Source organism: Labeo rohita, chromosome 20 (genome assembly GCF_022985175.1).
Source record: "Labeo rohita strain BAU-BD-2019 chromosome 20, IGBB_LRoh.1.0, whole genome shotgun sequence".
Classification (NCBI taxonomy): Eukaryota; Metazoa; Chordata; class Actinopteri; order Cypriniformes; family Cyprinidae; genus Labeo; species Labeo rohita.
Genome location: NC_066888.1, coordinates 18,635,726 through 18,660,272, shown reverse-complemented (window position 1 = coordinate 18,660,272; position 24,547 = coordinate 18,635,726). Strand labels below are relative to the sequence as shown.

Here is a 24,547-nt window from a genome sequence, read left to right as displayed (position 1 = left end):
AAACACAGTACAACTGCAAATTATGAATATTATTACTTACAACTGAGAGATACAAAATAATTATTAATAATATTACTTAAATTATATTGTGTAATGTTTATCTCTCTCTATACATAAAAAAAATATATATGTACTCTTCATAATATTTGTAAAACACACGCACACAAATTATGAATTATCAATTCATTAATATTATTACAACAAAATGTTTTGTACCTGGCTGTGTCACGAAAACATTATTTGATATTTTAAGAAAGTCTCTTAAAATATCAAATAATCTATAAAGACTTTTTTTTGACTTTGTGCTCCCAAAAAATATCAAAAAAGAAATTCAATTTGTATTGAAAAGCACTCTCATTATAGAAGATGTGTATTCTAGTCATTGTATGTGTGGTTAGCATTTTTAATATTTAAAAAATGCCTTTTTTCCACTAAATGATGTTTTTAAATACTTTCTTCATGTCTTTTCTCCAGATATTCCATTGCTAAAGGAAGCCTGAGTCTGTGTGCAGTCTCCCCTCTCTCTGTCATCGCTGGCCAGGACTGTAACCCCTAAAGCTTCTCACCAAACACGTACCCCACAGCCACCCGTCAGACCGCAGCAGTAAATAAGATCTGTCAGCTGTCCCTCTGCCAACAAATCGCCCGCCCCTGGGCTTTACAAGCTGCGTGGCCCCCATGGAGTCCGGCAGCTCTCTTCACAGCAAGGAACCTTTGCCCGGATGACCCCTGAAAGGGATGCGCAAACGCTCGAGTCTAACACGTCGCGCCTTTCCTCGCAGGTGCGCTAATAATCAGTTGCACTCACAGGCTTACCTCGTCACGGCGAGGATTCACTAATTACAAACGAATGCATTCAGATTACGCCGTGGACCTCTGCTCCGTCAATGACTGTGACCTCTTGCGAAGGGGAGAGTTCAGCAAGGATTTGCTAAGCCAGGCTCTTTTCTCTTTGATGCTGCATGTTCTGTGCAATTTCTTTTCTCTGTTTCGTTCCACGCGCGTACACACAGGAGCACGGCACGATCGACGCATGAGACGCATAGAACCATCTCCACACTCGTCCCCTTGTGCGAGACGCAGGGTTGAACTGATTTACATTGTACTGTATTCAGATACATGCTTGCCTTTTTATTTGTCAAGAAGTACCTGTGCTGTGCTCTGCGTGTGTGTGTGTGTGTGCGTTTCTAATGCCTGTGTGACTGTGGCTGTTGTGATTCAAAGAGGGCTGATGTATCATCTAGGCTTCTTTTCCCCAAAATATCCCCAAAATACCTCCATTTTCTAATTGAGACGTTATTTAACTAGAATGGATGTTCCTTGTCTACATGTCTGTTTGTCCAAAGTGAGGGAGATATACTTCGTGTTAAGTCTCATTGAGAGAAATAACTATTTCGTCTTTTAAAAGCAAGTATATCTCTCTCATGTTTATGTGTTGCACGCACAAGTAAAAAAAGGTTTATTTTTAATTTAATTTTTTTTTAATCACGTGTATGTTCTTTTTCCAAGAAGACATTTATGGGTGTGGACTAAGTTCATTATTGGGCGTTACACCTTGTGAGCTTTAACTCTGACTTATAATATTTGGATTTAAGCAAGTTAAATTCACTTTTAATTAATGAAAATGAATAAACCGCAAATATTGCATTGAATGTTTTGCAAAGCAAAGGATAGGCGCTGCTTTATTAAGTTTCATTAATAAATTATTTTAGCCATGTGCTATTAAAATGGTATTTGTAAAGAGAATGAATCAGAGATCTTAAATAGGTTGTGCATTGTATTAATGCACTGTGTAGACTATATATAAACTAGCTCCAGATGGCTTTGTTCTTCACCCATAATGTTTTTTTTGGCAAATTGACATTTAAAAATGAAAACCAATGAATCGTTTTGAGTTTGCGTTTTACATCCTTGCCCATTGCCGCCTCGTGTATATTCCCTGTGGTTGATTCAAATTCTGATGTTTTATCATCATGCATTAAATATATATATATATTTTTGTGTGTCTGACTTTGGAGAGAGAGGGCAGTTTGCCTATCTGCACATCCTCAGTTTTGTGTTCCTGGCTTTGTAAATTAATTTACTTTTTTTTTTTTTCATGCGAACTGAAGGCAAAATATTACTGCTGCCTTAAAACTTGTACATTTCATACATTTCTCACTTTGTAATCATGTGTTTCTTCCATCTCACTGGCTTTATGGTAATTTGTCTTCAGTTTCCTTATGGCCTTACGTTTTCTTTTCTATGCATAAACATTGTCTTGTTGATTTTCAGACGTAGGGTTTGGAGGATGTGACAAAAAAGATTGTCCACCCGTACTTCCTCAGAAGCGTTTTGTTTTTGTCAGTGAACGTGAAATATGAACTTTTCAAACTTTTATCAGTTTCAAAGGATGTTTTTAAGTTTAAAAAAAGAAAGGACGCAAGTAAAAAAGGTTATCTAGGATGTGTGTGAAACACTGTTGTACGGTGTTTTTCTGCAAATGTAATTTAAGTTGACTCATCCACCCAGCTCCCCCATCCCCATTACACTTCTTTTGGTTTTCCTCTGTACATTGCTGTGGGTGTGAAGATAGTATTTTAATATTTGTATAAAGTTTAATTTAATTCTACAGTGTGTATATAACTATTTCTAATTAAAGCTTTCATTTGAAGTGCTCAAGTGGTGTGTTTATTATGGTGAGTTGGCGCTTGTCTTGTGGTTAACTCTGTTTATATTTATATCCGTATTGTCATATGACATAACAGGTTCATTTGTATTGAGGGCAAAGTGCACATAAGATTAGTAAATAATTAATGTTGTACGTTAACGCCATCTAGTGTTGGAGCTTTGTACGCCTTTGTACGCTGAGCGTCCGTGGGCGGGACATAATCGCAGCGTTTATCCAATGACCGTCTAGTTTCAAAGCACTGAAAAAAAACGTTCAAAGCAGCCGCATTGAAGTCAATGGACGCTGGGCTTCAACGGGGAAATGCACTGTGACGCTACGGGAATGTATGAGAAGAAAATCAAGTCAGCCGACCTGCTATATCTAACTGATTCTGAACGAACTCGTCTTTGAGATGAACGTTTTCTAACGCATTTTTAGTCAATAAAATGTTAATACAATAGTACATAATTTGACCATTAATTTTGTGACATTATAGGGGAAGCTGAGCTTCCCTTGCAGTCTTAAAGAAATCGCCACTGGTGCAAACTGCTGTCCCACAACTAAAAAACACATTTAAAAAGTATTCAAATCTTAGATGTTTACTAAGATCCTTCTATTATGCATTTAAATCCACAATAATATTTAAAATATTAGTAAGCTTAATATATTTAAAATCATCATTTAAGGTGGCTGTCCCGAACACTAACCCCTACATGAACTTATGAAAATGATTCCATTCCATTGTTGTTGTTGTTAAAAGTATCTTTTTGATACTTAAATATAAAAAAAAAATACATTTAATATTTTCTTTGTTAATTGTGAAACTTTATGTATCAAAAACGTGTCCCACATTTTCATGTCACTTCCAGAACAGTGTATGTTTTAGTCCATTGGCTGAGACTGATTTTAACTACACCCCTACATTTATGATTAGGAAATGTTTGTGTCCCACTCTCTAATAGCTACACGGTGAGTAGGTCCCATTATTTTGAGGTAAACGTGTTCAAATATGAAAAATCTGTTTGTAACTTTAAAGGACGTCACTACCAAACACCGTTTTTCTATAATTAAACACTTTTTTGGGAGTTTTTCCATAACATTTATTTTTTATATGTGTACAGAACTGTGATAGCTAACCAGTGTTGGGAAGGTTACTTTGGAAATGTAATAGGTTACAGATTACAAGTTACTTGATTTAAAATGTAATAAGTAGTGTAACTTTTCAATTACTTTATTAAAGTAATGTAACTTAATACTTTTAATTACTTTTTGATTACTTTTCTAAATTGCTAATATTTTCAACTGTTAATCATTTTAAGATTATAATAAGTAAGGGATAATATACATCTTTATTTTGCGATAACAACTGGCTGAATGTACATTATCTCACTTATTACACAGATGCTTGATAGATTATTTAGATGTTTTGTGTCAGAATTATTAGACACAAAACACTGATCTGAGTTGAAATATTTGAAGGCTTCCATGAACAACATCAGTTGCTAGCAAACGGCAAGTTCAAACTAGACATTTTAGGGATACAGTGCAGTCATACCAGTTTTCTTACACCACATAAATAATTAAGTAGTAGTACTAGTTTGTTAGTTATCTTATAATCCATTACAATATACAAAAAAAAAAATGGCAGCAGCTGCATTTGTATGAAACAACAGAGCAAGTCCACGATACCAGGATGACAGAATTAAGAAATTGTCCACATAATATTGAATTAAGCTTTAATATTTCATTAGCTAACCAAACGCAAAGCTTCCGCCAAGAAAAATTATCAAGCATATAGCACTGACTTAAGTTGCCCCGAAATAGTCTGAGCTATGTAATAATTTAATTTAAAGCACAGCCACCACAAATTCAGACTTTTTTTTTTTACTTATATTTTTGGGCTTTTTATGCCTTTTATTGTGATAGGACAGTAGAGAGATGACAGGAAAGAGCTGGGAGGAGAGAGGGGAGCGGGATCTGCAAAGGACCTCGAGACGGGAATCGAACTCGGGTCACCGTGAGCGCAGTTGCGCTATATGTCATAAGATCATAACATAAATAACATCATAACAAGAAATAGTTTAATAGCTATGATACTGGGTTTGAAATGAAATGTTTGCATAGTTATGACAGAAAACACTAGCATCTAACAATGCCTGGGAAAAACAATCTTAAAAAATAAAGTTTATGCATAAACCCAAATAGGAAATAAAAGAGTTATCGAATAAGCATGTGTCCTATTCTGTGTCCTAAACTCCTGAAACATTGGTGTCTCATTTTAGAGAAGTCAATGCAATTTAAAAGAAGTCAATTAAATTTGTAAGTGGGGGTGGGTGTGTGAAAAAATTCAGATGTAATCCCCTTTGTAATCACTGGCATTTTTCAAAAGTAACTGTAATTTAATTACATATTTTTTCTCAGTAACTGTAACTAATTACAATTACATTTATTTTGTAATTACCGAAACAGTTTCGGTACTGACATCTTTGTTTTTTTGGGGGGTGTTATCACATAAAATTGTCAATACCAAAACAGTCACAACCGAAACATGTCGTCATTGTTTCAGTAGTGACAAATGGGAACACATAATCCTCATACTTGGGGAAAATAAACAATTTTTTTTGTATGTTAGTACAGTCATGTGAAAAAGTTAGGACACCCTATTGAATTCCATGGTTTTCTGTATCAGGACATCATTAAAACAAAACTGGTCCTTGGCTGGTCTTAAAATTTCGAAAATAAAACCTCAGATGAACAACAACACAAGACAAATTGCACCATGTCATTATTCACTGAACAAAAATAAAGCCAAAATGGAAAAGCCATGTGTGACAAAGTTAGGACGCCCTTACTGTTAACATTGGAATTAAGAGGGTAAATAACAGTCAAGCATTGATAATCAAATACCTTTGATTAACTGATCATCAGCAAGTCTTAGCGCCTCTATAAAAGCATATGCTTTGGCAGTTTCCTGGTCTGGAGCCTTCAGGTGTGTGTTAACACAATGCCAAGGAGGTAAGACATCAGCAATCATCTTAGAGAAGCAATTGTTGTTGCCATAAGTCTGAGAAGAGTAATACAGCCATTTCCAAACAATTTGAAGGTTATTCACAAGTGGAAAACATTTAAAACAGACACCTCTCCTTTCAGGAGTGGACGTCCCAGAAAATTTACCCCAAGATCAGACCGTGTAAAGCTCAGAGAAATGGCAGACAACCCAAGAATTACACCTCAGACTCTACAGGCCTCAGTTAACATGTTAAATGATAAAGTTCATGACAATATCAATAGAAAAATATGGGACAAAAATGGCATGTTTGGAAGGCTTGGCAGAAGAAAGCATCTTCTATATAAAAAAAAAACAATGCAGCACAGTTTAGGTCTGCAAAGTTACATCTGAACAAAACACAAGTTTTCTAGAATAATGTCCTTTGAACAGACGAGACCGAAGTGGAGATGTTTGGCCATAATGCACAGTGCCAAGTTTGGTGAAAACCTAAAGAGCATATCAGCACAAACACCTCATACCAAAAGACAAGCATGCTGGAGGAGGGCTGATAATTTTGGGCTTGTTTTGTAGCCACAGGACCTGGGCACCTCACAGTCATTGAGTTGGCCATGAACTCCTCTGTATATCAAAGTATTCTACAGTCAAATGCGAAGGCATTTGTCCGACATCTAATGTTGGGCCAAAATTGGGTCTTGCAACAGGATAATGATCCCAAGCACACCGGAAAATCTACAACAGAATGGCTGAAAAGAAAAGAGTCAAGGTGTTGCAGTAGCCCAGTCCAAATCCAGAGCTCATCCTGACTCAAATGCTGTGGTAAGTGCTGTGTATACGCAAATGCCCACAAATCTCAATAAACTGGAGCAACGCTGAAAAGAAGACTGGTCCAAATTCCTCCAGAACGATGTGAGAGACTGATAAAGTCACACAGAAAATGAATGCTTCAAGTTATTGCTGCTACAGGCAGTTGACTCATAGGGTGTCCTAACTTTGTCACACATGGCCTTTCCCTCTTAGCTGTATTTTTCTTAAATAAATAATGACACTGTGTGATATGTCATGTGATGATGTTTATCTGAGGATTTATTTTCCAAATTTTAAGACCTGCCAAGGACCAGATATTTTTTTATGATGTCCTGATACAGAAAACCATGAAATTTAATAGGGTGTCCTAACTCTTTCACATGACTGTATGTTTAAGTATTTAGTTTGCAAGTTAGAATTCTGTATTACTGTGCCGTCACTACCAAAACATGTTTTGTCAAAAATAAAGTATACAGAATTATCAGCTAAGATGTTATGATAGTGTGGTTCTATGTATATTTAAACTAATGAATCATTAAATCAGTATGATCAACGTTTGCCTTTTTACAAAGAAAACTTGTATCCAAAATACAACATATCTCATTAATTACACTTGAAATCTTGTTAAAATATAATTGCTATATGATCTACCTTTGAAAAATAAAACGAATAAAATAGCAAAAATAAAATACAGTGTAATTTAAGCAAAATCTTAATAGCCCAATATTACCCTTCTAATTAAATAATATATTACTGTTTCGTTAGTGACAAATTTGTGGAGAGGACAAATATTCCAAAACTTTCTGAAAATACAATATGAGAATTAGCTGCACAATTACTAGAAATGTGTACCTTGTGTACCTTTTTTTCAAGACGTGTCGAAACTTTGGACCAATTCTGTAAAATGGCCCATATACACGCCGTTTCATCTAGTATTTTATGCTCGAAATAAATATAGAAATCACTGACAATGACATTACAAAAATGTTTCGTCTCATTAAAAGAAAATAATTTTACCATAGCCTTACGTTTGACAAATTGTCATCATTTAACATTTATTTTCATAATACGTAGATAGCTACATAATCGTTTAAATGACTGAATAACCACAGTAGCATTCACAGTGTATCTGTCAGTAGTACAGTGGTTGTGTTCTGAACTGATCTCAGATCAGCGCTGAGCGTCGCTCGCAGCTCTACACTGACTCCATTTTGTGAGGGGCTGTTCGCACAGGCACGACACATTCAGAGAAGAAACATCAGGTAACGTTAGAGGTATGTACTTGAGACAGCTGAATCTTCACGCTGGCCTGAATTCAGCTTTTAAGGCATGTGTTGTTTAAACGACTATATTTTGTGCAGCGATTCAGCAGCAGTTAATGAGCGCTCTCTGGATGTGGGTTGTGGCCTCGAGCCATTATTGTTGCAGAAATGCGTAGGTGTTTGACACTTGCAGAATGACAGTACCATTATATTACGGTTGTTTGAACTTGTTTGCGGTTGTTTTAAGGAGGATGAGCGGGTGTCGTATTTTCATCGGTCGATTAAACCCCTCTGCTCGAGAGAAGGACGTCGAGCGGTTCTTCAAGGGTTATGGAAGAATCAGGGACATTGACCTGAAAAGAGGCTTCGGATTTGTAGTACGTTTTGCCTATCGTAGACAATTTAACAATTTTGTGATAACATGCTCTGTGCATGTCAGTGCTATGTAATATTGTAATAACATTGTAATAAATAATAGATAGCATTCATCTATGGTGGTAGACAGCTCTCCAGGTTTTAAGACACAACCATTAAGTATTTGTGTATTATTAAGCCAATTTTTACTGACCTAAATATATTTTAACAATAGTGTATATAATATGCATTTGCAATTTAACAAATTTGAACTAAATTGGCTTTTTTGAATATTATATAAGTTAAATTAATTGAAAAAGTAATTGGGAAAAAATAAACAAAAGATCAAGAAAGGCGACATGTCACTAAACCTGTGCCGTGTATAATATTCCCATGTAAATCTTCCGTTTTGCTTGCAGGAATTTGATGATCCGAGAGATGCTGAAGATGCTGTTTATGAGCTTGATGGTAAAGAGCTCTGCAATGAGAGGTACATTTTTAATCATTGTCTATTTTTATATTGCTTTTCTTAATATTGCTTCAAAACAATCTTAATTACCTCAGTGAGCAGACCAAAATCAACAAGGTTAAGGAAAATCTCCCTAAGAATGTTTAGGGAGAGGAAAAGAAGAAGCCTTGGCAGGAACTGAGACTTAGCAGAGACACATGTGACCCTGGACCACAAAACCAGTCTTAAGTCGCTGGGGTATATTTGTAGCAATAGCCAAAAATACATTGGATGTGTCAAATTTATCGATTTTACTTTTATGCCAAAAATCATTAGGATGTTAAGTAAAGATCATGTTCCATGAAGATATTTTGTAAATTTCCTACCATAAATATATCAAAACTTAATTTTTGATTAGTAATATGCATTGCTATGAGCTTCATTTGGGCAACTTTAAAGGCGATTTTCTTAATATTTAGATTTTTTTGCACCATCATATTCTAGATTTTTAAATAGTTCGGCCAAATATTGTCCCATACATCAATGGAAAGCTTATTTATTCAGCTTTCAGATGATGTATAAATCTCAGTTTCAATAAATTTACACTTATGACTGGTTTTGTGGTCCAGGGTCACATATATGAGGGATGTTTTGATTGCAGGGTGACCATTGAACATGCCCGTGTCCGTCTGCGTGGGGGCCGAGGCCGTGGTGGTGGTGGTGGTGGAGGACGTTTTCCTGGTCGGTATGCTCGTGGCTCCCAGGACAGTCGGAGGTAGGGGTCAATTTTTGTTGAATGTTCTGTACGATTTTCTTTTTTTTATAGTTTTATTCAGAAAGTATGCATTAAAGGGATAGTTCACCCAAAAATGAAAATTCTGTCGTGAAATACTCACCCTCATGTCGTTCCAAACCCGCAAGACCTTTGTTTGTCCTCGGAACAATTTTTTTTTTAACAAATCCGAGAGCTTTCAGAACCTCCATTTTTTCATTTTTGGGTTAACTATCTCTTTAAATTGATTAAAACAGAAAGGCATTGTTACAAAAAATCTAGTGCAAATAAATGCTGAACTTTTGAACTGTCTTTTCATCAAAGAATCCTGAAAAAATATTAAGCAGCACAATTTTTTAAATTAAATAAATTATATTATAAATTATATTATATTGTATTAAAATTTAAAGCAGTTTTTTTTAAATTGTGATAGTACTTCACAATATAACTGCTTTTACTGTATTTGTCAAATAAATGCAGTCTTGGTGAGCATAAGAAACTTTTTAAAGTCTTGCTGAACCCAGAATTTTTAAATAAAATTGTATATGGGCCATTCTACAGAATTAGTGCAAACTGCTGTCCCACAATCAAAAAACACATTTAAAAAGCATTCAAAGGAGATCTCCACTTCCAGAACAACAATTTACAAATAATTTTACTCACCCCTCTTGTCATCCAAGAAGTTTATGTCTTTCTGTGGTTTTTGAGGAAAGCATTTCAGGATTTTTTTCCATATAATGGACTTCAATGGTGCCCGATTTTGAACTTGCAAAATGCAGTTTAAATGCAGCTTCAAAGGGCTCTAAACAATCCCATCCATGAAAGAAGGGTCTTATCTAGCAAAATGATCTGTCATTTTTTTCTAAAAATAAAAATTTGTATACTTTTTAAGCACAAAAGCTTGTGTAGCACTAGCTCTGAGATGCGCGTCCACAACGCTACGTACTGCGGAACACGTTGAAAGGTCACGTGCGACGTAGGCGGAACTACAGACCCAGTGTTTACAAAACTAACGTGCAAAGACTATGGAAGTGGAAGTAAAAAGGTACACAAATGGGAGTGGTACCTTTTTGTTTTACAAACAAAAAGGTACAACGACGTCTGATGATTCTGAAGTTGTAGGAGAAAATGAGATGGGGTTTTTTGCCATATCCTACCTTTTTGAGCTGGAGTACACAGACAGTGAACTTAGACGTCATTCCATAGCACGTATGGAACGCATAGTACGTACAAATTTGTAGAGAGGACAAATATTCCAAAACGTTCTGAAAATACAATATGAGAATTAACTGCACACTTACTAAATACAGTTTGCATGCATACAAAATTTGTGGAAAAAGGTATGGCATGTTTGCACAGGTAGGGTTGTATAAACATGTTATGTTTGGTTTAGTCTCATTTAGAAATCAAGCCAGTAACTCTAGGCATTTCACGTTTCAGGAATCCTCCACCAATGCGCACAGAGAATCGCCTCATTGTGGAGAATTTGTCGTCGAGAGTCAGCTGGCAGGTAAGTGTTCAACGATTTCCTGTCAAGTTTTGGTGAGTCAGTTATATTCCCAGTCATTGCAAATGACAAAAAAGAAGGATTTCCTTCATAGATGCATAGAATATGTAGCATTATATTGTTTCAGTTACCTAATTAAATGTAAATCACTGGCAAAAAGTGTCATTCTGAACTTATAGGTCATATAATAAATACTCCATTAGTGCTAGAGAAAAGGAAGCGGTGAGGTTAAGTCACTTTGCCTCTGTTTTAACCAATTGTTCACCCCTCTATTTGCCAGCCTGACTGTTGTGTCGTATGGAAGAGCTCGCTAATGGTGGAGTTAACCCCTACAGGGCCCCTCTCTCTGCTTAAGCCACTCCCATTGTGTCCCACGCCTAGTTGACCTCCGCTGATCGCATGAGAGCTCTCTGTGAGTGATGCCCTCTCGCTCTAGACGCAGCGGCTGCCGCTACAAAGCGCAGTTTGTGACGGTGCCGAGCTGAAAGAGAGCGTGAGAGAGACAGAGAGTGAAAGAGAGAGGGGCAGAAAGAGAGCGAGAGAAAAAGAGAAACAAGCCAATCTCTGGCATACGCAGTCAATCGAGGGGTTCGGTAATTTGAGAGGCTTCGATCGGTATACTCACCCACCCCGGTGGTCCCGAGGATAAAATCTCCAGGTTATGGCCCCAGCCCGATGGGTACGTTCCCAGGTATTAGTCTATAATCTCTTCCTCGCTGTTCACGCTCAGTGCCCTTGAGGGGACGGCACAAATAGGGTACGATCGATGGAGGGAAGCCCTGTGCTCTGCTACACTGTATACACTTGTGTTTTGGTAAGAATGCACCTGCCATGTAAATGTAAATGTACATTTTATCAAATGTGGGGCCCTTTTTTACAAGCTGCTCCACATATTTCCTCTGCTAGTCTTGTAGTACAGGGGTCTGGGAATGTTTCAGCATTGCAAGCCAATGGTGCCTTTGATGGATACGCTACTCCTTTTCATTCCAGCGCTTGTTAATTTTGGCTGATGAGACATAGAGGTCTTTGTGTTTACACAGTGATTAGGAGCCAGGGGTAGCCTCACAAAGCATTGAATAGAGATTTATAAGAGCATGAAATGTGGCTTCACTCCTCTGCAACACAAGTTGTGATTCAAAGGTTTTGAAGTTCTTTTCTGTCTGATTACTAATTCCTACGCAGACACAGAATTTTCTTCAGCCTAATTTTAATGTTTGTGTCGAGCATAATTAACATGGTCCAGGCTTGAGCATGAGCTGAGAGATTCTCGGACCCCGACTTTGATAGTTAAGTTACTTTGATATTTTATGAAATGTGTAAAAGCGATCATCTGAGTTGTTTAGCTAACTCAGAATGCTGGTGTACTGTGTGTAGGATTTAAAGGATTTCATGAGACAAGCTGGAGAGGTTACTTTTGCAGATGCCCATCGGCCAAAGCTTAATGAGGGGTGAGCTGGCTGTTTTCTTTCCTGTTACTCTCTCTGCAAGACTGTTTTTGCATGAATCTAGATTGATATTATTCTGCGTTTTTGCTTCTTTTTCTTACTTTTCTACAGTGTGGTTGAGTTTGCTACTCATAGTGATCTAAAAAATGCCCTGGAGAAGTTGTCTGGGAAGGAGATCAATGGAAGGAAAATCAAACTTGTTGAGGCAACCAAGAAAAAGTGAGCTATTCTTGTTTTTAGATGCATGTTAAGGTTTAAAGTTTTAAAAATGTATTTGAATTATTAATGACAAATATAATAATATATAATATTGTATAAAATATACAGCAGGGGTTGGCAAGTAGGTTTGGCGTCGGGCCTAAAAAAAATTTTGCCACTAAATGGCGGACCAGAACATAGTCAAAGGATCATTTAAGAAATTAATTAATAAAATATGCAACTAGATGTGCATGTGACAAACTGTTACAGTGTCTTTTGTAACTGGTAGTGAGCTGTTACTCCAGGGTATATACAAGAATCATAAGTTAAATTTAATACCTTTTTAAGACTTTTATCAAACATTTTAAGACCTCATCGCCACAAGTTTTAACTGGTTACATAGGCAACACTTTGACTTACATTTTCTATATATTAGTTGTAAGATGGCACAACTAAACAGTCTTAGCAATTTAGCTGTCCACACCAGACGTCAGTCACGTGACGCCACAGCCATCCAGAAGCGCAGAATTGCACTGCACTCTTAACGAAATAGAATTTTATAATCTAATTCATAAATATTAAACCTTTTTAACATTGTTAAAACTAAATATTGAATGACCGATACCATCTTTGTCATGGAAAACACTTGTTGGTTCGCAGTTTTAACATATGTTTGCTTAAATTTATTTTCAAGATCTGAGGTAAACTATCTGTTGTTGCTTTCAGCATGGCTATAAATGTCTCGCAGAATGATATTCAAACTAACATTAGACATTTTTAGCATTGAATAAAGTACATAATCAGTACCTGAGATTATAACTCTCATAGTTTGTGTTTGTGTTGTTCCAGCCGCGACGTTGCAGAAATAGAAACCGTTTCTTAAATAGAAATTTTGTGTCGCCATTACGGTTATTAGGACAAAAACTCTTTTTATTGCGTGTCCTGGCGACGTGTAATAGTACACGGTGTTATATCGTGAGATGTGCTCCCTTTACACAGATTACCCGTGATCGCGAAATCGAAAGTAAACGTGCTTAACTGCAAGAACAACAAGCGCTTATTCAAAAGCGATTTGAATAAATTGTGAGTAATTGTTGCTGTCGTGACAGATCTATTTCAGAACCAGCCGCTATCAAAATAATCTGACTGCGGGCGCGGTCCAGATATTATTGCTGGCGGGCCGCCTGTTGCCGACCACTGATATACAGTATGGAAGTGTATAGCGTATAATGAAAAACATAAAATTATCATTGTATGTTATTATAAATATTGATTTAAACAACACTGTTTCAAAGATTGGGGTTAGTACGTTTTTTAAAGAACTTAATACTGTTTTTTCCACCATTGATGCATTAAATTGATAAAAAGTCAACAGTAAACACATTTATGTTACAAAGAAATTCTACATATAAATATTATTTTTTTATGAACTTTCTAATCATCATCAAAAAAATATATATATATGTTTTCACAAATATAATAAATATATAATAAATATCAAGCAGCAGAACTGTTTTCAGCATTGATAATAATAAGAAAATGTGACCCTGTACTACAAATCCAGTCATAAGTCGCACAGGTATATTTGTAGCAGTAGCCAACAACACATTGTATGGGTCAAAATGATCGATTTTTTTTTAATGCCAAAAATCATTAGGATGTTAAGTAAAGATTATGTTCCATGAAGATATTTTGTACATTTCCTACCATAAATATATCAAAATTTAATTTTTGATTAGTAATATGCATTGCTTAGAACTTAATTTGGACAACTTTAAATGTGATTTTCTCAATATTTTGATTTTTTTGCACCCTCAGACAGAGTTTCAAATGGATCTCGGCCAAATATTGTCCTGTCCTAACAAACCATACATCAGTGGAAATTGAATAACTAAAAAAAATTGACCTTTGTGACTGGTTTTGTGCTCCAGGGTCACATATTAGAATGATTTCTAAAGGGTCATGTGACTGCTGAATATTCATCTTTGCCATCACATAATAAATTACATTTTTAGATATTAAAATACAACATTTTTGTATGTTTAATTGTTTAAATTGTAATAATATTTCACAATATTACAGTTTTTACTGTATTTTGAGCATAAAATTTACTTCCAAAAACATTTTTAAAAAATCATATTGATTTGAACGTTTAAGGATTCACAAACTGCCTTTTTTATTATTTTGTACTGTTCTCTTTCGTATTGTTCTTTTACATTAAAAACATCTGAATTTAGAAGGTTTAGAAGCTATTTTCTGTCCTGTTTTAACCCACCTCATCGGAACGCTCTCTTTAGTCTCGTTCCGAATGTCAGCTCAAATCAGATTGAAATCTGATCATATTTTGATCAAAATATTTATTTAATACTGTTGGGATCAGAAGGAAGGCAATGCAAAGAATGTGTTTTTCTACAACTTGGCACTGAACACCGTCTTCTTGTATTCAGAGCCATCTTTTATCATTTGGTTTCTGCGTAGACCTCCGTTTGCCTCATTATTTACACTACATGTGCAAATCGGTGGGCGGGGCTAAACAGGCAGTAATGTAAATGGAGGCGTTGATCTGTGGAGGCGGGGCTTAGCCACACTATTACAACGTAGAGTGGCAGAGTCAACAGTCTGTTGTTTTGGCAGATTAGCTTCAATATAAGCTGTTTTTAGGATGTTTTTATAATAAAATGACCTTTTATATGTCAAAAGATCAAGGGAATTTTGATTTTTTGATTTCTCAGTTAATTGATTGATTGATTGACTGATTGACTGACTAATTGTTTAATTTTGTTCTCGTCCTGTAGATCCAGAACTCGGTCTCGTTCAAATAGCTCATCCCGTTCTCGTTCCCGAGGGCGCTCCACTTCACGTTCTCGTAGCCGCTCCCATTCCCACAGCCCCAAATCACATAACCGCTCAAGAAGTCGGTCCCGTTCGGCCAGTGCTTCTCCTGTGCGGCCCAAAGAAGCACCACGCGCTGAATCAGTGTCACCGCCGCCCCCAGCACAGCGCCCCCCACCGTCCCGTTCCCCGTCTGCCGACAGCCGTCACTAGCCGGCGCTGCCCTGATTGCTGAGGAAAGCGTCTGTGGTCAAACACTGCAAGAGGCTGAAGTTAGCAATATTGTCCCATCCTTGACCAGTTTTGGTCCCAAAAGTGGAGGAACAGCCTCTCTCCATGCCAGGAGTTTCACAGCACGGCCTCTGTTGCTACTTTGGAAGGTATCTGACAGGAGAGTCACTTTAAATCAGGAATATACTGCTGTTTTGTTGAAGTTCATGTCTGAAATGGGTATTTTGTGGTTGTTTGAGTGATGTTGAGAGAGTCTTAAACTGTTTAAATATATTCATGGACAAGCCAGTAAATGTGATAGTTTTTAGTAAGTTTGACCCTTTGTTGTGAGTTGAAAATATTTAAGTAGGGCTTTATGAATAATACATAGTATGAATCATGATACAGAACAAAGGAGCGTTTATTGCGTCATGAAAAGCTGATGGTAACATGAATTTCAAGTGCAAGAACTGCCACATATGAGGAGCAAGGCCAGGCATTTCATACCCAACAAATAAAGTAAAATGAAGTTTCTAACACTTTGCAGGTCTTTCAACATTTTACAAAACAGCCTGTGCTGTTTGGGCCAACTAAGTGTTTATTTTTGTTACCTCATGAATATATGTGTGAACTGTTTGTAATGTGGATGCTTGAATTATAATCAAAGAATTATCTAAGTTCCCACCACGCCGCATGAAAAAATTGTACTATATACAAGCCTAATCATATGTATGTATTTATTTCTCATTCTGGATACACATTTCAATGTTGCATTTGTTTAAGTAATTATGCTTTTTTGCAATGCATTTTTCTTTTATTTAACAAAACAGGGTTAGATTTGAATATGGCATATTTCTGATGTATCACGCTTTTGAGTATTGATGTGCAAATCAGGCAATGTCAGGTTTTGTCTGGATATGTTTTGATGCATGTGTTACTTTTCTGTACCATGGTACAAATATTACACATGAAAATGTTTTTGAACAATTATAAAGTTTGTGTAGCACTGTTAAAAAATAATAAACTACTGAAAAGCTGTTAGTAATGAGGTCAGTCTTTTTCAAAATGAATATCACATAATCTGAAGCATTAATGACAATATTACAGTACAAGCCTTAACACAAATGTACAATTAAAAGCATTAAACATACATTACTCATATAAGTCAGTGTTCCAGATAAGACAGTAATGGTTTCTTAATGCAGTGTCTAATTAAAAAAAGTGACTGGTTTTTCAGTAGCCTTACAACAGGTGCCATATTTTTGAATTCTCCCATTATAATACCGTTATTTTAACAATAAATTTGTACAGTAAACAGTGTATAGTTAACTACTTTAACATGCTCTAAACAAAAACTGTTGAGCATTATGTGTATGTTTATCAAGAAGGAAAAACAAAACATGAAGCTGTTCCTGTATATTGTTATTTATTCCCCGTAGTGCCAGCATCGATGGTACATTGGTCCCAAATTCCTTGAGCTGCTCTTTCCACTGTGGTGTACTCTGTTGTTTCTTTGTTAAAAATATAAAATAGTTTAATACAGTATTTAATTGAAAAATAAAAAAATTGCTGATCAGACCATTCAAGATGTAGCTGAGTTGTTTTATCATCAGAATCGTGAAAAAACAATTTTGTTTTTTGAGGAAAACATTTCAGCATTTTTCTCCATATAATGGACTGATATGGTGCCCTGAGTTTGAACTTCCAGAATGCAGTTTAATTGCGGCTTCAAACGATTCCAAATGCGGTTGTAAACGATCCCAGCTGAGAAAGAAGGGTCTTATCTATTTTCATAAAAATAATACAATTTATATACTTTTTAATGTCAGACGTTCATCTTGTCTTGCTCTGCCTAAACTGTTTTTGTTCCAGTTCATGGCAGTTAGGGTATGTCAAAAAACTCCCATCTCATGTTCTCCCTCAACTTCAAAATCATCCTATATCACTGTTTTACCTTTTTTGTTAAGGGTGTTTGATCTTCTTTGCATGTTCACTTTGCAAAGACTGGGACAGTACTTCTGCAGTGATGTAGGATGATTTTGAAATGGTTTTTTAAGTTGAGGGAGAAAATACAATTGGAGTTTTTCGACATACCTGTACTGTCTTGTACCAGAATACACGTTCAACGAGAGCAAGGCAAGACAGAGTTTGAGAATAAAAAGTATTTGAATTGTTGTTTTTTTTTAATAACTGATCGTTACGCTAGATAAGACCCTTCTTCCTCTGCTGGCAGCGTTTACAACCGCACTGGGATCGTTTAAAGCCACATTAAAACTGCATTTTGGAAGTTCAAAATTGGGGCACCTTATCAGTCTATTATATGAAGAAACATGCTGAAATGTTTTCCTCAGTTTTCCATAATTTCTTTACGACTGAAGAACGAAAGACATGAACATTTTGTTTGACAATGTTGTGAGTACATTATATGTGAATCTTTGTTTGGAAGTGGACTTCTCCTTTACCGAGGTGGTCAGGGCCGCATCCCAGACGAAACTGGGGTGTAAATGCATGCTTGTTGAAACCACATATGTAAATTTTACTCTCCCAAAATATTAAAATAATAAACGCGTGAGAGCGTGTTATAGGCTATACTGCCAGATACGACAGCGCTAATGTAGCTGAACAAGCTGACACGCAAGCTGCCGGAAATGAAAGTGAAAGTAAGTCGCTGACGCTCAACACACAATCATCTTCATTAAAAGTAACTTATCTTATCTTTCCAGTGCTGATGCCACTCTCTCTCCTGTTGCGGTCTAAATCCAGCTCACTGCTGTTGTCCTTGACCTGAACTCTTTGGTGTTTTTAGTAAAATTAACGCACAGCTTAACCCTGCGTGCAGTGTTTTCATGACGCGTCATCAATCTAGCATTTTGGCGGCACTGAATGTAAACAATGCCACTGAACCGAACGGAACTCGCAAATTTTGTTGATAGTTGCTGCTGAAAATGGTCAATTATTGTCGTGTTTTGGGCTGTACTAATCAGTCAGACCGGGAAAAACATTTGGAGTACTATAGACTGCCAAAAGTTATAACAAAAAAGGAGAAGAGTGCAACTGTCTGAGAAACAAAAGGTCTTAGTGGTTGGCCAAACTAAACCAGGATTTTCAGGGCAAGAATCTTGACAATATTCATGTTTGTTCTAATCATTTCCAGTCAGGTAAGTGAAATCTTAGGCTAATATCCTAATTAATACTGCTTGTATGTATCTTTACCACCTATTAACTTTAGGCCATGTCCACACTAATACGTTTTCGTTTGAAAACGCATCTTTTTCTCTCCGTTTTGGCCTTCCGTCCACACTGAGACAGCGTTGTTGGTCAAGGAAAACAGAGCTTTTTGAAAACGCTCTCCAAAGTGGATAAATTTGAAAACGTTGTTTTCGCGTCGCAGTGTGGACTGTGAAAACGGAGGCTTTTGAAAACGATGACGCATGTTTAGTCATGTGACGCATATTGTACCAATAGATATCCATGTTTATACCGGTAATTGTGGCTTTTATGTGCTATTCACTTTTTTACACTGCTGCTAAAGATATATTTGTACACTCTTCATATTACAGTCCTAAAAAGATGACAGAAAATGTACTCACAGTTGCTATCCTGACTCCTGCAGCTAAACGTGAGGGCAGCTGCTTTTTTAGATCAAACATGAGAGCGCGCGACATGGACGCATTAGTGAATGGGATATTTCCGTAAATAAAATGATCCTGCCAAGAACTGCGTGAAAACGTATTATGTCTATTCCGTCTGTATCATCTCAGTGAGTTTTTACACATGCGCAGTATGGCGAATTTAACGTTTTCCTACGTTTCAATGTGGATGAGAAACTTTTGGAAAACGCTTGAAAACGCTAGTGTGTGGACGGAGAGCGTTTTAAAACGAAAACTCCGTTTTCAAATGTACCCGGATTAATGTAGACGTAGCCTTAGTTTGTCAAAATTGCACCCTTTCTGGCTTACTAAATTCTTCTCTATAAGATTTAGCAGCTTCCACACATATTTTCTGTGGTTTAGACAACATAAATTAGCATAACAACACATTCCGTAATGCATTAACTGTGCAATCCATGCTGTTGTTTACATCAGAGTATCTCCAACATGGCCACAAATCTGGGTAACTGACCAAACCATGATGTAAGTGCAAACCCTCTATATTTAGTTAGGCTATTTGCTAAGATCGGTCGTGGGTCCTGTGTCTCACCTGATGACAACATTGCCCAAATTGTCCCACAACAATGCTCAAAAAGTTACCCAATGCATCATCAGCCTTAGAATCCATCATGGCGCATTCATAATTTACTCAGGAAAAAAGTGTATAGCACAGGAACTGAAGATTTATCAGGATATTTATCAGTTTAGCGGACACACATTTATGTGGTCTAGTGTAAATGGAACTGTTTTAAAATTGATTGGTAGTCAGGTGTAAACAGACCCTAAACGTCCAAACAGCTGATAAAATATCACAGTAATCCACAATTAATCAATGTGGCTCAGTACATCAATTATCTTGTGAAGCAAAAAGCTGTGTTTTTAATAAATTCTTCAAGATGTTTTTAATTTGAATTGTTGCTTCCAGTGCAAGTCCTCTATCCATAATATCGCTTTTCATGTTACAGTACATTATTTGATGGATTGGTGTTGTGTTGATTACTTGTGGATTATTGTGATGTTTTTATCAGCTGTTGGGACTCTCTTTCTGATGTGCCCATTGACTGCCAATGATTCATTGATGAGCAAGTCGCATACTGCTAAATTTCTCCAAATCTGTTCAGATGAAGAAACAGACTCATCTATATCTTGGATGACCTTAGGGTGAGTACATTTTCAGCATTTCATAACATAAGTTTATAGAGTTTATTTACCGTTTTGGAATGGTCTCAGCCTCTGATGGACTCTGAACAGGACTATGCAGATAAGGGCCTCGACTATCTGGAACACAATATAGATGATGGGAAAGAAAAACAGCTGTCCAATGTCCTCAGTAGGAAAGGCAACCCTCAGGATTGTGGTACACAGCTGGATGTTCTGACAACCCACCTCCATAGAAACAGTCCGTCTGCAACTGAGGACCAAAGGACACAAGTTAAAAACTCCTTGTGACTGAACAATAAATCAATCTGGCTGATTATTTTGAGAATGGATTTGCATCTCAGCCAGATACATTACAATTCCATACGGTGGACATACATACATTGCATTCATTCTGAACAAAGTGGACAGGATATATCCACATATGAATCCAGTCAGTGGCATCAATGCAGCTGTGGCTATAAGTTGAGGAGACAGCACTGTGAAAATTTTTCCTCCAACAGTTATACCAGCAAGAACACCAATGACAACACATGAGATCAGCAGGATTGCCAACCCAACCTACAAGCCAACAAGAAAATAAATGCAAAACATGTCACTCATATCTCCTAAAATTTTAAATTATTGATATTCATTGCCAACAGGATGGCAAAACATCCATAAGGGGCAAAGCCACTAAAATGCCTACAACTCTTGAATAGAAAGAGATATTTTGACCAAAATTGGAACACCCATGTAAGAGCACAATATGAGGTCACAGTGAAAAAATGCGATGTTTGGCCACTTGGTGGCGCTATAACAGGGGGAAAACAGCGAAAAAATGGTCATAACTACACAGACATTAGTCTGATTTACTTGAAAATTGTTATGCCATGTCTTTGTCCAAAGCGCCATACGTCTCTATGAGGACATTTGCGTATCTCAAAAAACATGGCCGCAATTGGCCAATATATAGCTATAACAGGGTCGTTTAGAAAAGGGGAATTACCAAATATACCCAAAGGCCTATAAATCCAAAATAAAAACTCAAAACTTCACAAAACTAGGTAAGCATATGCAACAGATTATTCTAAACAAGCATGCAATGCTTTATGGAGATTGGACTGTAGGTGGTGCTGTAATATTTCCCTTAATATTTCCCTTTTGGCCTGTATAGTGAAAAACATGAAGAAATGTATTGAAACAAGCAAACTTTGCATACATGCATTAAGACACACCTGTATAATGATCTTAGAATACTGGGGTACTCGGTAGTTGATCAGGATCCCAATACCGCAGGGCACCAGGATCATAATCAGGGCAAAAGTGATGCGAAGGAAAGGAACACTTTGCACCAGGTTTGAGAAACCCAGGCTGTACAGGAAGAGCAGGAGGGGCATCATACCCAGTGCAAGTACAGTGGAACAAGTAGTCATCACAATACTGAAAGAAAAAAGAAAAGATAAAATTAGAAATTATTACTGGAGTAGAGAAATGTAGAGAAATGGTAATATATCACTAGACAAGCTCAGATATTTAACTCATGTAACTATATTATATTATATTATATTATATTAATGAGCACAAATACTCAAATTATTGAAATGATTCATTGTTTATATTTGGACTTTACAGTGCTATCCAGAGAGGACCGTTTAGGACAAACCAATTCACTAGAGTAAATCTAGACTGTCTTCAGTGTTATTAAAATTGCTATTATTACCATATCACATCATTATTACATGCATATTATTCATATATCATTCATATAGCATGGATAAAGGGCTAGTATTTTCACTTTCATTTTCTATAAAAAGAACTGAACAGTAAATAATGTAATTAATTGCAATTATTTTCCCTGTAAGAGTGGGCGCGTCTATTTGTAATGGATCTGGCTTCCACTGTCATTCACTTCCAGCTATTTTTAGCTGTACAAAAAAGCATGTTTTGCTGCTTGATATTGCACTGGTGTGTCTTACCAGATTATTTTAATGTATTATCTTCATTATGAACACACTGGTTTGTAGTGGAAACAGTTTTACCATTTACTGCACTTTGTTCTTCTTTATAATTTCCCTACAGTGGCTAATGAACCAGAAGTCTCACACATTCACGAAAATTAGTTAAAAAATAAGTTGGGTAGTTTTAAAGGGGTTATGAATTGAGAAATTAAAATTCCCATGATCTTTGATGTGGGTCAAAAGAGGTCATTGCACTATAAAAACATCCTGGAAGTTTGAGAACTCAAAACTTTTTCATTAGTCAAAAAGCAGCTTATACTGAAGCCAATCTGCCAAAACAACTGGTTGTGGAATGTGCCACTTTATAACACAATAGTGTGGCTAAACACCTCCTCCGAATAAGAAGACCAAAGCCTGCTTCTACATCACTATCTGTTTAGCCCCACCCACCAATTGGCACATGCAGTGTAAATAACGAGAGAGGCAAACGCAGGTCTATGTAGAAACCAAACGATAAAGATGGCTCCAAAGACAGACGCTATGCAGTGCCAAGTTGTGGAAAAACAGAAATACCAGTTTTATTACGTGCTCACTCCTGCCTTGTCTGTTATCACAGATCGTTCTTACAGATCCTCTATCTATGAATGATGTAGGCTATCAAAGACACAGTGTTAGCCAAGTGTTAGCCAATCATAGCAGAGGACATTTAGTTTCGAGTCTACAATCCGTTATGCCTATTCAAACAGAGCGTTTCAATGAGGGGCATCAGAGAACAGTACAGAATAATAATTTTAAAAAAGGCATGACCATTTCAAAACTCAAACTCAAACACCTAACACCACAGGGAAGCCATTATAGGGTTCCTGTTACTGATCTTAAGTGATCTGTTATTGCCTCAGCAGGTTTTCAAACGATTAAAAGTAAATCTATAGATTGCTAAAAATTCATGCATTGTTTGCAGCAAATAATCTCAGTGAAGTGAAGCTCATCATTTTCTCAATTAGTCTACTATTGGACAGTAATTATTGTCTTAATAATTACCTGAGGTTCATGTCTCCCTGAAGGGCCAGAGAAAATATGTTGGAGAGGTTTCCTCCCGGACAGCACCCACAAATTAACACAGATATGCTCTCCATAGCATTCAGCTGAAACAGCTTTGCAAAGCAGAAGGCTGTGAGGGGCATTATACCATATTGAGCCCCTACTGCAATCGCAACCCCTTTGGGTTTGATGAGATAATGCTTGATCTTTGAGATTTCCATTGTGCATCCAAGAGACACCATGGTAATAAAAAGAATAACAATTAAAACCAAGCTGATAGCCAGGTCCACATTTTCATTGATTACAGAGGCATTTGAGGTGGTGATGTTTGAAATATTTAAAAAGTTTGAAAAGTTGGATTCGATGATTGGATTTGCAGTGACCAGCATTTTGAAGATGAGGATGTATGTTAAATGTTGCTGTGAGATAGAAGAGAGAAAAAAACATCGTCCAGTAAACAATTACAACTGATGCTTACGTTTTGAAAAGTGGTTTAAACTATGTTTGCATCTGTAGAAAGATAAATCTCAAGCCTACCTTTGATTCATGCAGTGCTTCAGTGACTGTGCGGGTCGTCTTCTCAGAAAGCAAGAGCGAGCTGGTGAGAGAAAAATAGTGGTTTCCTATCTGTCCCCGAATCTGGTGCTGTTTTTTTCCCAGCTCGTTTCTTTAACCCTTTAAGGGCTAAACTATTTATAACTTCATTTTTAATCACATTTACATTTAATATCACAGTTGTACACACCTCAAAACAAGGTACACTAGTAAGAAAATAACAATTGACTAAAAATGCTTATATAGAATTTTGTTTTTTTAGCTTTTTTTTCACACGGTTGTTACAAATAGAACTACGGATAATTGAAAATGTTCTCATTTGCAATACAGGGTACTGGTTTTTGTTATTTTATTTATAGAAAACTTTCAACAGAAACAGTCTGCTGTCATGTTTTTTCTTATGTTATACAAATAATTTTGACTATAGTCAAAAACTATCACTTGAAATCTGACTAATCTTGTTTTTGTAAGCATTACAACCATTGGAATCTGTTCAGCAACATGTTATGCAGATTATAAAGATTTCTTTGAAAAGTTGCAAACTATAAAAGTACAAGATATGCTGTACTCTCTGCCAACATTCAAAGTTAAGATCTTTGCAAGGTTGTGATTCATGTTGTCTGCAACCCACTGTCTGCAACCACATCCTACACAATACGGCACTCACACGAGATACCAGTGGAAAAATACAATAAAAAAACAAGTACTTCC

The 24,547-nt window shown here is 36.5% G+C and overlaps 3 protein-coding genes across 12 annotated transcripts in view; 2 read left to right on the top strand and 1 right to left on the bottom strand.

Annotated features, from left to right (window-relative positions):
• Nucleotides 1-2,661, top strand: part of susd6 (sushi domain containing 6) — a 31,226-nt gene extending 28,565 nt beyond the window's left edge. For all 4 annotated transcript variants that reach the window (XM_051138334.1, XM_051138335.1, XM_051138337.1 and 1 more), the window contains exon 7: nucleotides 475-2,661. In XM_051138334.1, the coding sequence (XP_050994291.1) occupies nucleotides 475-500 (26 nt within the window). In that variant the 3' untranslated portion in view covers nucleotides 501-2,661. The remainder of the gene's footprint in view (nucleotides 1-474) is intronic.
• Nucleotides 2,662-7,597: 4,936 nt separating this feature from the next.
• srsf5b (serine and arginine rich splicing factor 5b) lies at nucleotides 7,598-16,533 on the top strand. Of its 7 annotated transcripts, XM_051138445.1 has the most exons (9): nucleotides 7,648-7,738; nucleotides 7,826-7,898; nucleotides 7,974-8,103; nucleotides 8,500-8,570; nucleotides 9,190-9,303; nucleotides 10,741-10,810; nucleotides 12,182-12,255; nucleotides 12,364-12,471; nucleotides 15,246-16,533. In XM_051138445.1, exons 2-9 carry the CDS (start codon nucleotides 7,843-7,845, stop codon nucleotides 15,493-15,495), a joined length of 873 nt encoding a protein of 290 aa, XP_050994402.1. In that variant the 5' UTR covers nucleotides 7,648-7,738; nucleotides 7,826-7,842; the 3' UTR covers nucleotides 15,496-16,533. The 7 variants fall into 7 exon arrangements, 3 of the variants coding, with proteins under 3 accessions (XP_050994403.1, XP_050994404.1, XP_050994402.1); XM_051138446.1 differs by lacking the exon at nucleotides 7,826-7,898 and having other exon boundaries at nucleotides 7,598-7,738; XM_051138447.1 differs by lacking the exon at nucleotides 7,826-7,898 and having other exon boundaries at nucleotides 7,610-7,726.
• slc10a1 (solute carrier family 10 member 1) lies at nucleotides 16,285-23,922 on the bottom strand. Its single transcript, XM_051138444.1, has 6 exons — nucleotides 23,819-23,922; nucleotides 23,282-23,700; nucleotides 21,518-21,722; nucleotides 20,683-20,861; nucleotides 20,354-20,553; nucleotides 16,285-17,003 (listed from the first exon to the last, which is right to left on the bottom strand). The coding sequence occupies exons 2-6, from the start codon at nucleotides 23,668-23,670 to the stop codon at nucleotides 16,915-16,917; spliced, it is 1,062 nt and encodes a 353-aa protein (XP_050994401.1). The 5' UTR covers nucleotides 23,671-23,700; nucleotides 23,819-23,922; the 3' UTR covers nucleotides 16,285-16,914.
• Between the last annotated feature and the right edge of the window lie 625 nt (nucleotides 23,923-24,547).